General features: G+C 41.4%; 1 protein-coding gene across 2 annotated transcripts in view; it reads left to right on the top strand.

Moving 5' to 3' along the window:
• The window catches only part of SLC25A13 (solute carrier family 25 member 13), a 136,330-nt gene that overhangs the window by 31,021 nt on the left and 92,162 nt on the right, over nt 1-13,147 (top strand). For both annotated transcript variants that reach the window (XR_009462647.1, XM_014603112.3), the window contains exon 3: nt 5,859-6,001. Coding sequence is in view for 1 of the 2 variants with exons in the window: in XM_014603112.3 (XP_014458598.2) it covers nt 5,859-6,001 (143 nt within the window). In the remaining variant the exon portion in view is untranslated. The remainder of the gene's footprint in view (nt 1-5,858; nt 6,002-13,147) is intronic.

Genomic DNA, 13,147 nt, shown 5'->3' on the forward strand with positions numbered 1-13,147 from the left:
CCAGTAGAGGTTTTCTTCAGCTGCTTGAGTCTGTGTGTCTGATAGGTCCATATGGAAACACGTGAAGTATAGTAGTAAAAAGACTTGCATTCCCTGCCCCTTTTTCTGCCTTTCTAATCCCCATTTCCCATTAGACTGAAAGGGAGATGACTCAGTGGTCACAGTATTTTATTTAAAATAGTACAGAAGGTGTATCACCATTCCGATGCTGGCATATAGCCTACAAGCTAGTTGTGGTCCCAGGTGTGAATTAACCTGCTCCTGTTTTTGTCTCCATAGTTGGCAAGACCAATCCAATTATCTTTCTATATTGAAGGTCTATTTTTAAGAAGGACCTGCATTTATGAGTACAATTTAACAGCATTTTTTACTTCTTTATTTGTAGTAAAGAATATTGTAGTGTGCTGTTTTGGCAAAGGCATTTTTAAACCCAAATAAAATAAGGAAAAAATGCTCTTAAATTGTTTTTATAAATAAATAGTATACCACATTATTCTTTATTGTGCAGAAATAAACACAGCTAGCAAATTATTCCTTTTCTAATTGAATCACATTGTTGGCTTAATGATTAGTCGTTTAAAAACAACTTTGGATTTTTTTTTATAAAGAAAAAGACTCTCAATGAAATGCTAACACTTTTTACTTAAAATGGGACAGAACTGGTTAATATTATACCGTCTTAAATGTATGGAAGCAAGTTACCAAGAAGCCATTAAGTTGCTATGGTATAATATCAAATTCTCTGTGGGTATAATTGCCAAAATGGAAAAAATACAATTGTAAAGAACTATATTTTTAATGTCTACTCCAAAACGAATACAACTGGTTTCTTTTTCTCTTCTTTGTTATGATAATTTACAAGTAGTAACTCTACTTTTTTTAGTTTTCTACCAGAACGCCTAGGAGATTAGACTTTAGTCCAAATGAGCAAGCTGACATTTTTCAAGGTCATTTTCTATATGTAGTATAGAGTACGTGATTGGATTTCAGATACACATAAGTATATCACAATGACAAGAAACAGGGGGACACTGAAACCTTGTGCTGTTTTCTGTTATTGAGTGTCCTAGCAGGGGGTTAGTCAGGAAGGAAAAAATGAAATATAGAAGCCTAGACTAGCAGACTTATTTAATTTGTTTCTCGATAACAGTTGTGTTAAAAGTTTTTGAGCCTGGGATTCTAAAAGATTCTTTTTTCCTGCAAGCAATTGAATTTAAATCGGTTGATCTGCTGGATATTATAAAAGTATACTATTGACAGTTCTTCTAGCATATCAACTGGTAAGCTTGCTCTTAAGAACACTATTGAAATATAAACTCCTAAATGCTACCTGGCATGTACCTATATATCAGGTGACCGTAAGGAAATCTGGGACGTCTGGAACACTGCCCCCCCCCAAGTCAGTGGTGTTGCTGCAGGCAGCCTGCAGAGACTGGTGGACAGAGGTTCATGCACAATCTGGTGGGGAGGCAGAGCTGCCAACCAGCCAGGACCTGACTTCAAATTCTGGGACTGTCTGGGCAAACTGGGATATATGGTCATCCTACTTACATGTGTCAATAATAGTTTAGTCTTTCCCCACCCTGTACTCTGGTTTTGCGTCTGAAATGTAAAGAAATTACAGTTCCTGTAAGACCTGCATTTACATAGCAATGAAAAATCTACATATTCTAATTCTCAAAGGGATGTCAAGTGTGTGAGGCTACAGTAGAAGTAATAGTACCATGAGACACCCATGTGGCTTTACAAAATGAAAACTGGGAGCTTCCTTCCCCTGTCAGAGGTATAGCAGTGTAAAGCAAAACACGTCTTTGAACTACACCACATCATAGCGAGATGCACCTAATTTATTAATTACTGCCCTGTGGGGAGTTGTAGCAATGTTTTATCATGCCACCTTCAAAAACAAAATACTAAAGCAGTTAAGTTGCTTTCCAGTTCATGTTTGTTGTCCTGATTTTTTTTCCTTTGAAGTAAATGTATGGTACCATAAGCATTTCCAAAAGTCATTCCTTACCATTGTGTTTTCATTTTTAAAGTTTTTGCAGTTGATTTGAAGGCAAATCCCATGTTTAGCTTTAGACATACAGGTTTCCCTTGATTTATGTGGGTTTTTTACATGCAAATTTTCTCTTATGCAATGAGCATATTTAAGACCCATGATTCGTTAGACGCGAGGTAAATTTATATGCGGCAGTCAGCCCGGCCCCAGAAGCAGCTGGGCTGCACCATGTCACAAACGCCCTGGGGCTCTGCCAGTCCCCATTCACCCCAGGTCCTGCTGAAGCAGCCCCAGGAGCAGCTGATGCCAGCTGCCTGTAACTTCTGGGCTGCACTGTGCCATGGTGCAGGCAGCTGGAGTCGGCGACTCCCAGGGCTGAGGTGAGTGCCATGCCCTGTGCCACCTGGGGCTCCACTTGTCTGCACTCACCCTAGCCCATGCTGGAGTGGCCCTGGGAGCAGCTGACACCAGCTGCCTGCACCAGGGCATGGTGCAGCCCAGCGGCTACAGGCTGCTGGCATCGTCCGCTCCTGGGGCTGCTGCAGCAGGAGCTGGGGTGATTGGGGACTGGCAGAGCCCTGGGGTTTCAGGGCATGGTGTAGCCCAGCTGCTACAGGCAGCTGGTGTCAGCCACTCCCAGGGCCGGGGTGAGTGTCATGCCCCATGCCACCCAGGGCTCCATTTGTCTGTACTCACCCCAGCATGTGCTGGAGCAGCCAACACCAGTTGCCTGCACCAGGGCGTGGTACAGCGTAGGAGCAGAGGAGTGCAGACAAGCAGAGGCCAGGCGCAGTGGAGACAGGCAGAGCACAGTGTAGCCCAGGGGCTGCAGGCACCTGGCACCGTCTGCTCCTGGGGCTGGGGTGAGTGCCGCTCTGTTTCCTCTGCTTTGCTGCCTTGTGCAGCCCCAGGAGTGGCACCCCTTCTCCTACACCTTCCCTAGTCCCAGCCTTATTCCCTTTCTGTCTCACCACCATGGGAACCTATCCCTATGTGTTACATTGTAAAGTGGGTTCACTTTATGCAAATTTAATTTATGCACTCTTCTCCGGGAGTGCATATACCGCATAAATTGAGGGAAACTTGTATTGTATTTTGACACACAATTAGGGATTTTAACATTTGGGGAAAGCTGCTAGGAGTATGCAGGTTGAGAGGTGGCAGCAGGAAGATTATTACTGCTGAAATATTAAAATATTTTGTTATTGTTAAAGAACTTGGAATGTGTTGGTTGGGTTCTCTTCAAGGCTCATAGGGTTGGCTCTGCCTACAGGTGTCATGGGAGTAGTGGGCAACTTCTAACACAAATATAAAGAGGATCTTGTACTCTTGATCTTGTTTCTCTGTTACTGTCTGTGGTTTCTGGATCTCAGTTTTTAAATGTCTGATGTTGCCATTCTCTTGCTCCTGTTTTCTTCATTCTTCTTCCTCCTTTTTTTTTTTCTCCCTGGATAGCATCTGGGGGGACAGCACTGTATGAGGATATGAAATTAACTAAGGCCAAACTTTTTCTTTCTTTTTTCTGATATAGCCATTTTATAATTAGCTATTCCACAGCAGTGTTCCCAAAACAGCTGCTCTGTGTAAACAGTATTCTGGGATAAGTACTCCAGTCACAGAAGAAAGTAATTATTCTTGAATAAAATCACTCTGAACACAATGTGCCAGGATAACACTGTGCTATTTTTTAATAGCTTAATCTGTAGGATAGCTGTTCCAGTATAGTTAAAATGGGTCTGAAATACTTCAGTTTTGGTTTAAGAAGGCAGAGAGGATGGATAAGCATCTGATGAAGTCCCTTTGTAGTTATTAAGTCATTTCTGTTTCCCATGGGAAAATGGAGAAAAACACGTTTCCCCCTTTACCCAAGGAAAATGTGAATTTTTTGTTTTAACGGAAAAACCAATGGATTTTGCACTTTTGCAAAGAGGTCTCTGCAGGCTGGCGGGGTTCCAGCTTGCAAGACCTGGGGGGAGCGGGTATAGGGCGGTCAGGTAAGCAGTGCCATGTGCATGTATATGCAAATGGCCGCCAGGCAGTTTGGAGAGCAGCTCCCACAGGTAAGTCGGGTGGGGAGTGGGGAGAATTGAAACCCCATAGGGTGGGAGGGAGTGAACTGGGCAGGGCTGGGGCTGGGGCTGCTGCCCAGCTAGGCAGTGCTTGGGGCCTGGGGCTGCTCCCCACTGCTGTGCACACTCCCAAGGGAGCAGGGGGGACCCATGCTCCCTATACCAGTGTGCAGGGTGGGGATGGGTGCAGGCTGCCTGCTGTGGACTTGTGTTCCCTTCCCTGCTGTCCTCCCCTGGGGCCTCCACAGCCTAGTGGGTACGACCTGGAGCTGCAGGGCAGAGCAGGGCCATGTGGGGATCTCCTTGCTGCTGCGAGCTGTACGCTGCCCTGATGAGGCACCCCCTGCCTGTGCCCAGTAGTAAGAGGCACAACTCTGCGCTACTGCCCCTGTGTGGGCAGAGGATGCATCGCCAGGACAGCATAGAGCTTGCAGGAGCAAGGAGATTCTCACATGGTCCTGCTCTGCTCTTCAGTGCTGGGTCACACCTGCTGGGCTGCTGAGGCCCAGGGGAGGGCAGCAGGGTGGGGAGCGCAAACCCGCAGCGGGCAGCCCTTGCCTTGCACGCTGATTTGCGGGGCATGGGTCCCTCCTTCCCCCTTGGGAGTGCATGCAGTGGCAGGGAGCTGGCCCCACTCCCCACCTGAGCCCACAGCAGAGGGAGGGGAGCTGGGCTGTGCCCTGCTGTACCAATTGTTGCCTCCTGCGGCAGCATCTTGGGCTCGGGTGCTGCTGTGGGGGAGCAGTGGACTGTGGACCCAGGTCCCTGGCCACATAGCCCTGGCATCTGGGGGCTCCCTCTGACAGGACTGGGGGGGAGTTCAGGGCTGTGGGTGGGGGGCGAGGTGCACCGGCAGGGGGCTGTGGAGGGGAATGAGGGGCCTGGACCTGCATTCTGTGAGTGCAGGGGAATAGGGAGCTCTGACTTTTCCAGGATAAAAAAACCCCCCAAATCTAATACCAAAATTTATAAGTATTTAGAATTTATTTTATTATAATGATTGAAGCACTGATAGGCTTCCAAATTGCTTTAAAATTGTAGATATATCAAGAAAACATTGTGTACAACTGATATACATATATATGCACATACATACATATACAAATACATATATATAGTAGCCTTTTGTTTTAATGACAGATTTTGGTGTTTTAATCAGAGAACTTCTGATTTTTTTTTTTAATTTTTTTATTAGGGAAACAAGGATCCCTGATCACTATAAATTAAGCATGTGCTGAAGGTCCTGACTCTGGAAAGCACTAAATGCAGAATTATTTAGTGTTGCCCAACTAAATTAGAGGGAGTACTGATTTTAATATTTGTTTGGTTATATATCCTAAAATAGTTTTTTTTGGCTACAAAGCTGATTTTGGCAAACTTTGAAGTAAGCAGTGGTCTATGGTCTTTGTTATATCTGTTACCTTTCTTTTCTCCCCCCAACACCTTCGATTACTTCTCTCATCTGTTGCATTTTATTTTAAGATGCATTGTAAACGCTTGTGTGTTTTTTGCACCCCAGTGCAATCCTGTGCCCTGGGTGGCAGTGTCACATGGAGCAGCAGCTGCAGCCAGGCTAGTGGTGGCAGTGGCGGCAGCTGGGCCAACAGCACAGTGACTGCTGTTTTTGTGCCTCTCCTACACATTGATGCCTGGGACTGGTGCCCTGGTGCCCCCTCCCGTAGTTATGATACTGACCTGATGGGCCCAAACTTTTGGCACTTTTGGGTGCTGCTGGAATGCCAATAAAGACCTCATTTGAGACACTTAACATCTTTTTCCTTTTACAGTATGCAAGTGTTGAAAAAAATGGAGAATACTTTATGTCTCCTCATGACTTTGTCACCCGGTACCTGAAGATAATGGAAGATGGAGTACACGATCCAAACTCTGTAAAGCTTCTAGCGGGTGTGGTGGATCAGACCAAAGATGGGTATGTGTTCTGTTTTTCATTTTAATTCTAACCAGATCAGGAAAATTATATGAACTCTCTAAGAGAATCTGATCTCTCCACTGTTCAAGTGTCTGCATTCTATAGCACTTGGAGAAATTGCTAACATACCTGACCTAAAGCTCCCATTTCATAGAGGAAACAAGCCTTCAATAACCTTCAGAGTGAAATGTGTCAAAGGCGTGTTTCAAACAGGGTTTGGAAAATTACCAGTCCAAGAAATAAATTTACAGTAGGAGTGAAAGATAGCAAAATTGTGCACATTGCTGCAATTTAAAGGCATGAAATGGTTACACCCTGTTTTATACTGTATCAAACAGTATTGTACTGTCAGTCAATTTTATGTTTACTGACTTACTATTTTGTCTTTCAGACTCTCTCTTAGTTTTGTCATATTTTTATCTTTCTTTGGTTTCCTTCCATTATTGTTTTCTCTTTCTTTGGGATAATGGTCATTAAAAAAGTGGAGATAAATCAGGAAGAGAGGAAAGGTTAGGCAAAAGCATGTCTGTGGAGCTTTGGCCCGGCATGATTCTCTGTAACACTGGTGAACGCTTACAAGGCTGTAGTCGGTTTTTTCTGTTGCTGCTTGTCAAAGTTATGACCAGCAACCAAAGCGTTTGAGGAGTCTCTTTGTAGACATTGGAAGACAGCACTATTGCTGTTTACACATGGTACACATTTGTAAGGTTGACTTCACCAACAATTGAGGTTAACATCTTTTTTTCCTTTTTTCTTTCTTATTTAATGTGGTCCACATATTTGTTGTTGGTGTGTCAGGCAGGTTGCCACTTCAGCCCAGATTAATGTGTTTTTCAAACACTGGCTTAAAGGATATTTAGAAAAAACTTAAAATTTGAAGTTCATAGTTTGGGTTTTTAAAAAGCAGAACATTTAAAAATGATTCCTAGCACAAGGCTGAGTGGTGATTGTTGTTTGGAGTCGAATGTGATTCAGATAAGAAGCAAGAATAGAAAATGCATGCTTTCTACAGATTGGACGTAGATATAACCAAGTACTTTAGTGTTCATTTTTATGCCCTCTCTCTTGCTCACCTGACCCTCACAAACCTCCTGTGGTTAGGATCTGTAGACCTTGCAGACAAGTTAACATGATGATTGCTATCCCTGGTGAAGGAATTCTTTAAAAGGTTACATAGCTTTAATGCAGTGAGAAAGTGATGGCTTCAAATGGAGTATAACTGGAAGTGATAAACCCTTCTTAGCTTTCTACCACTCTTCCCTTCCTCTGGTATGTAAAGGTTGCTTTTTCTGCATTATGCAACTTCAAAGCCATTATGTAATGGGAAGATTGGAAGTATGACACGTACCTTCTGCATAAGGTAGCTTGCTCTAGAAGAGATGGCAAAATCTTAAAATATGTATGTAGCTTGTGTAACCTCATTGACAAATTAAGGTCATAAACTGACCTTGTTGCAAAATCCTTGTTAGCTACAAGAGTTTGCATTTGCAGTGGAGATATTTGCTTGGTACTAATGGCCACTAATCTAGAGTACATTTATTGCAATCAACTAGCAGCAGTCAGTCACTGAATATGTTTTATCTTTGGAAAGTCTCTTGGAGTTTCCAGGCTGTCCTCTATCAGATGGGCTGGACCATTCCGAACAAATGGCAGAGGTTCAGAAAGCCAAAGAATTTGATAGTTTCCTGTTGTCTAGTGTCACACGATTATCTTACTACATGCCCTGATAGCACATTCCATTCAAATGGTGGTTAAAGACTCCAGTGAATGATTATCTTCTTCTTTGGATTGCTCTTGGTTTTTTGGTTCTGGTAACAAAAGGTTGCGTTCTCTAAAACAGGCTGCAACCTGGTAGTCTGATAGCTTGTGCAAAGTGCAAGTCTGCTTTTGTAGCTTTGCCTTTTAACTAGCTACGGAATGTTCAGAGAGTCACAGATGTTAACACTAGAAGGAAGTGTAATATAGTTCAGCCTGATCACTTTTGTAACACAGGCAATCTGCAGGGAAAGTATCTTTCAAGAGAAACAATGAGTTAATTCTGGTGTATTTTTATTGGTTTGAAATGTTCAAGTGCAAAGTGCTTGTATAAATTCTTCTAGAATAAGTGTCTCGGCTCTTTGCGTATATCCAAGTGCTCACTTCAATCAGAAGATAAATCTGTCCCTCATGGTGGACAGGTACAATTACTGTTGTCCAGAGAACCTAAGATGCTCCAGTGATAGATCCTATAGAAATCTCTAAGGCAGTCAAATAAAAATTGGACCATGAAGCAGCAGTTGACTGGTTAGCTAAACTTCATGGGAATTGAGGATGTTTAACTGTTCATCCCAAAGTTATCTGTATAGGGTCCATATTGGAATCTTGAGAAGTATCGAAGGAACCATCTCTGTGCCAGTTGTCCCCTCTTGTGAAGAAAACCTGGCTCAGAAGTAGCACCACTTATGGCTCCCTTGCTCCTGGGTTCTGGCAGGTGCTATGTAGTTTTGTGCTTGTGAGAGTGGAGACTGAATTGATTTGACAGAAGAAATGTGTAGATCTTGAGGGGAGGAGGGGGAAGCCTGCATTATTTCCTCCTAATTCCACTTCTCCAGACAGCTCAATTGGAAGTGATAGTACAGACTAGGATTGGGTTATGTTTTACAAGGAGCCCTACAGAGATGGTCATGGTAGCAGTTGTACTACAATTCCAATAGAGCAGCACTGCTAGGATTTCATGGTTTTTGAGGGTTGGTCACAGGTGCTAGATGGTGTGACAGAGATGCAAGATCTCCATAAAGTTAGGCTGAGACTCTTGTGAGCCCTGTTGTAGGAGGAGTAAGTCCTGTCCCACGTCAAGGAAATGGGGAAGAGTTGCCTATAAGGGTACCCTACTTAAGGTTTTGTTCTGCCAAGCTCTCTTCTTTTTAATTGAAAAATACTTCAGTTTGCTCGGATTGGATCAGAAGCGTCTTCCAAAAATATGATGCCTGTACCAAAGCATTATCAGGAGTAGTCCAGGCATTTCCCATTCTGTCTCCTGTAACATAATGTATTTTTGTCTGCTGTTGTGCTTTAAATGCCTGTCTAACAAAATAAGTATTTACTGTACATCTCAGTTAGTTTGGACTGTAGTAGCTAACACATTTTCCTGAGAAATACTGTACGCTTTATTTTTAGAAAGGACAAACCATTCAGAAATTACTCTTGGAAATGCCAGCTTTTTTCATTTTTATTGAATATAAATTTACGTCTAATGCACCAATTTACGTTATACTTAGTTTACCTAGGTTGGAGTATAAAAATAATAGATATAGCTTCAATTTGTGCTCCATTATGTTATCATGCTTAAATTGCTGATACAGTAAAACATATGCATTGATTTCTGAAGAAACCTCTTCATTATTGCATTTGTATGTATTATTACAGTGGGTAATGGCTTTTTTTCTTTGTATGGCTACATGTGGACTTTTCTGGTAGAAAAGCTTTACAGCTGCTTGGCATGCAGATGCTACAGAGAGGAACACCAATATAAAAGCTGAGGGAAAGAGAGATAGGGAAGCTGTAAATAGTGGTCTTGATGTACCAAATCTAGTGGGTGGATTAGCCTTGTGATTTGTGTGCCTCTGTTAAGATTCAGGTTTTTATTCTTTCCTGAGTAAATTATACAAGCAATAGTAATACCAGTGTTAATGAGGGTAGGGTGGGGGTTGGAAGAGGCCTTTGACCACACAGAATGTCTGGATGCTTCATTCATAATTTGTAAACATATTAGTGATTTCCCTCTGCATCAGTTAAAATACCGGATTACTTGGATTTTCTTTTTTTAGCCTTTCAGGTTATAAATGAGCACTTGTTTATGTAGGTAAAATAACTCTTAAGTAGTATATTGAAGTTCATGTTAATATCTGCTGTTTAATGACATCTAATGATATTCAATGAAGAGTTATGCTAAACCAAAAAGAAAATGTGTTACCCAGGCAACTGCCCTTGAGCAGTATAGAGCATCAAGCATATGGCTATGTAGTACACATTATTTCAGCGTCTTTAAGCATTAAGAATCACACGTGTAATTGACTGTGAAAAATTACTGTTCAGTTACTGTATTGTATGGTCATAATAGAAGTAAATGAATACGTCATTGTTGTTAGAGCAGATCTGTTGGGAATCACTAGCAGGCTAGTCTACTTAAGGTGCAAAAATACAATAAGAAGAAAATAGCTGGTTTAATTAACATGTAAAAATTGGGTTAATTTGAATTCAGCTGGCACAGCAGATATTAATGTCTCTTCCTAATCATCTGGCTAGAACCTTGCATTTGTATACTTTTTCTTAATTTTCCCATAACCATGAATAATTGTGTTTTAAAATTGATATGGGTTATTTTAATAATCCACCTTGGAATGACTTATTAGGGGTTCTTATTACTCAAAAATGCTGATGAGCATTGTGTTCCGAATACAAAACCCTGCACTAGCCTATATGGTGGGGAATCTTCATCAAAACCCAGTATGACCCACAGATGCAGGGTAGCATTTTTGATTTATGGTATGTTAGGCTCTACAACTTTGGTATATTAAGAGGATTGTGCTACGAAAGGTATATTAATAAACCCAACCCATTTACCTGTTAACCTATTCTCTGTATGCAATATTCGCACAATTAAAAAGTAAAATCAATTTGTTCCTTTTTATAGCATGTATTCATAGCTACATTCCATTGTTGGTGCTATTGGGGTGTTTTTTTAATAAGTATTTGTCCTTAGAAATCTTCCCCAACCCCCCTGCAGCATTGATAGCGTTATCAAATCTATTTGTTTTTCATTTACAAGGATCAGTCATTTCCACTTCCTCCCTTGCACATGAAATGTCCTGCTTGTTTTGGGCCACAAAGACCCTTGCTCTCCTCCCTCCCCCTCCAGTTTGAATCTCCTTTAAAGCCTTGTTGCTTCATCAGTGCCCCTGTAAGAAGTGTCGACTACCATATTAGTAAACATAAAAAATCTATTTAATACATCCCATAGTTCTTATTCATTGTGTATTATCTGTATGCTCTCTGGAGTCTGAACCATCTGCATTTTATGTCTTGTTCACCATTTTAATAATTATCATCCTTAATAAGTAATAATTAATACTTTTTAGGTTTTAGGCTTTAATTGTAAAAAAAAAATAAAATAAGTAAATGCAGAAGTAAACTAAAAATAAATTTAAACTGATATTTTTTGCTTCAAATCTGGAGGAAAAATCACACCCACTAGGATTTTGGTTTTGAAAAGTTGAAGATTCCTTATGTTTTAAAAGAGTAAATATTGCCATGATGTGTCAGTGGACTGTGCAGTCCATTATTCTGTGTCAGTAGCACTAAGTGGTTCAGGAGGAAGTTATCTGTTATGCCTTTTCTTCATATAGTAAATTCTTGCAGGACCTGCCAGGGTGGTGACTTATTCACCAAAGTATGAATATTGTTATCCCTTATAAATGTTTAATGTAATTGATGTTGATCTATATATGTTTGACAAGATTTTACTGATGCATATATAATCTTGTCAAATTCTTTTCCTCAATGTACTTTATGGCAGCAAGTCCCAGATGTAAAATATTTTTTTTTAATTGTAAGAGTATGTCCAACTCTTTTTCTTTCAGGCAGCTAAAAGACATTCCATTAAAGGTCCCATGGGATCTAATCTGCAGTCCTGCCTCCTGCTATGATGCACATACATGGCAGGAGGTGCGGTTGTGAGATCCCAATTGCACCCTATTGTTGATGCAGAGGTAGCAGGGAGTATGATCCTGGGCTCTCCCCAACACTGGAAAGTAGCAGCCTAGATGCATGGTGCTCCCGAGGCTGGGAATGCAAGTCATCTGATTGGCACTCCCAGGTGCAGGAATACACTGGAGCCCTTCAGGGGTTCTCTGATCCCAAGGGCAGCACGACAGATCAGCTGGCTGCTTTAAATCTAGAGGAAGAAGGCTCTGATCATCAGCTCACTGAGGGTGCCTGCCAGCTGATTGGTGTTGGCCACAAATTCAGTTTAAGGCGTTATGGGAACCAGCCACAAAGTTATTACACCAAATATGAGTAATAACTTTGTGGCTTAGTTCTTATTTTATCATGCCATTAATTGCATAAATGTGTGGCTGTGTTACTACTTAAGACATGATTAACTGGTCAATCACACCTTAAGTGCAACCTTAAACAGGGGGCTCAGTTTCATTGAATATCCCTTGCATTCTAGGTCTTCAGATGCTTCTTATAAAACAGCTAATCTGTGGCTATGATTGCTGCAGTGCTGGTTTCCAAACTTTTTTTGGTTAATTTTATAACTTTATTGATATATGCTTAATGAAAAAAAGCGCATCACTCATGATGAAACCAGATTGCCACTTTATTTAATGTCTCTATTTTCCAAACCATTCTAGTTGAACTTTTTTATTGAGATTATCTGCAATGACACATTGAGGGAAAAGATTTGGGATTCCAGCTAGCCTATAATCAGTTATGTGCATGAAGAGCTCAAACGATTTTTTCTGTGTGTATCACTTGTCATTTCCCTACACTAAATTTTATCCAGCCTCATGTACTTACAAGCCCTGCAGTGAGCAATGTATGTGCTCCTTCTGGTTGTTTTCCACACTCTGGGTTTCTAGGGAAGAGAGCATTCCAAGCAACCACTAGACACAACAGACTGAATTTGCAGGCAGCTCTAGGTTGTGCCTTCGAGACATTCAAGAAGAAAGAGAAAGAGGACAGAAGGTCAGTACACTATCTACTCTGCTCTAAAGACACTGACTCTCTATTTTGACCATCTAGTATAACCCAGAGAGGTTTTGAACCTGTCTGGTTCTTGTCAATGCCTGATGATTTCATATACCAAACTATGAAGTAAGTAGAGAAAAAATGCTTTCAGTGCCTTGTAGATTAGGAGCCCAACTATAATTGAGTTAGATAAACAGCTCTTGGTTTGGAGGAGTATCCTGGCTACTGATAGAAGAATTGTGGCTTTATGCCCAGTGCATAAGGACTGTGATGTGTAACTAGGAAGTTACTAATTTGCAGACAGTGCATCTTGGTTGGTTCCATTTGAAAATGAAGGACAGCAGTTAGGACTTAAGAGCAAGCTTTCCCCAAATGCTTAAGGGTCTGTCTGCAGCTCCAAGTTAGTTCGGATCC

Source organism: Alligator mississippiensis, chromosome 5 (genome assembly GCF_030867095.1).
Source record: "Alligator mississippiensis isolate rAllMis1 chromosome 5, rAllMis1, whole genome shotgun sequence".
Taxonomy (NCBI): Eukaryota; Metazoa; Chordata; order Crocodylia; family Alligatoridae; genus Alligator; species Alligator mississippiensis.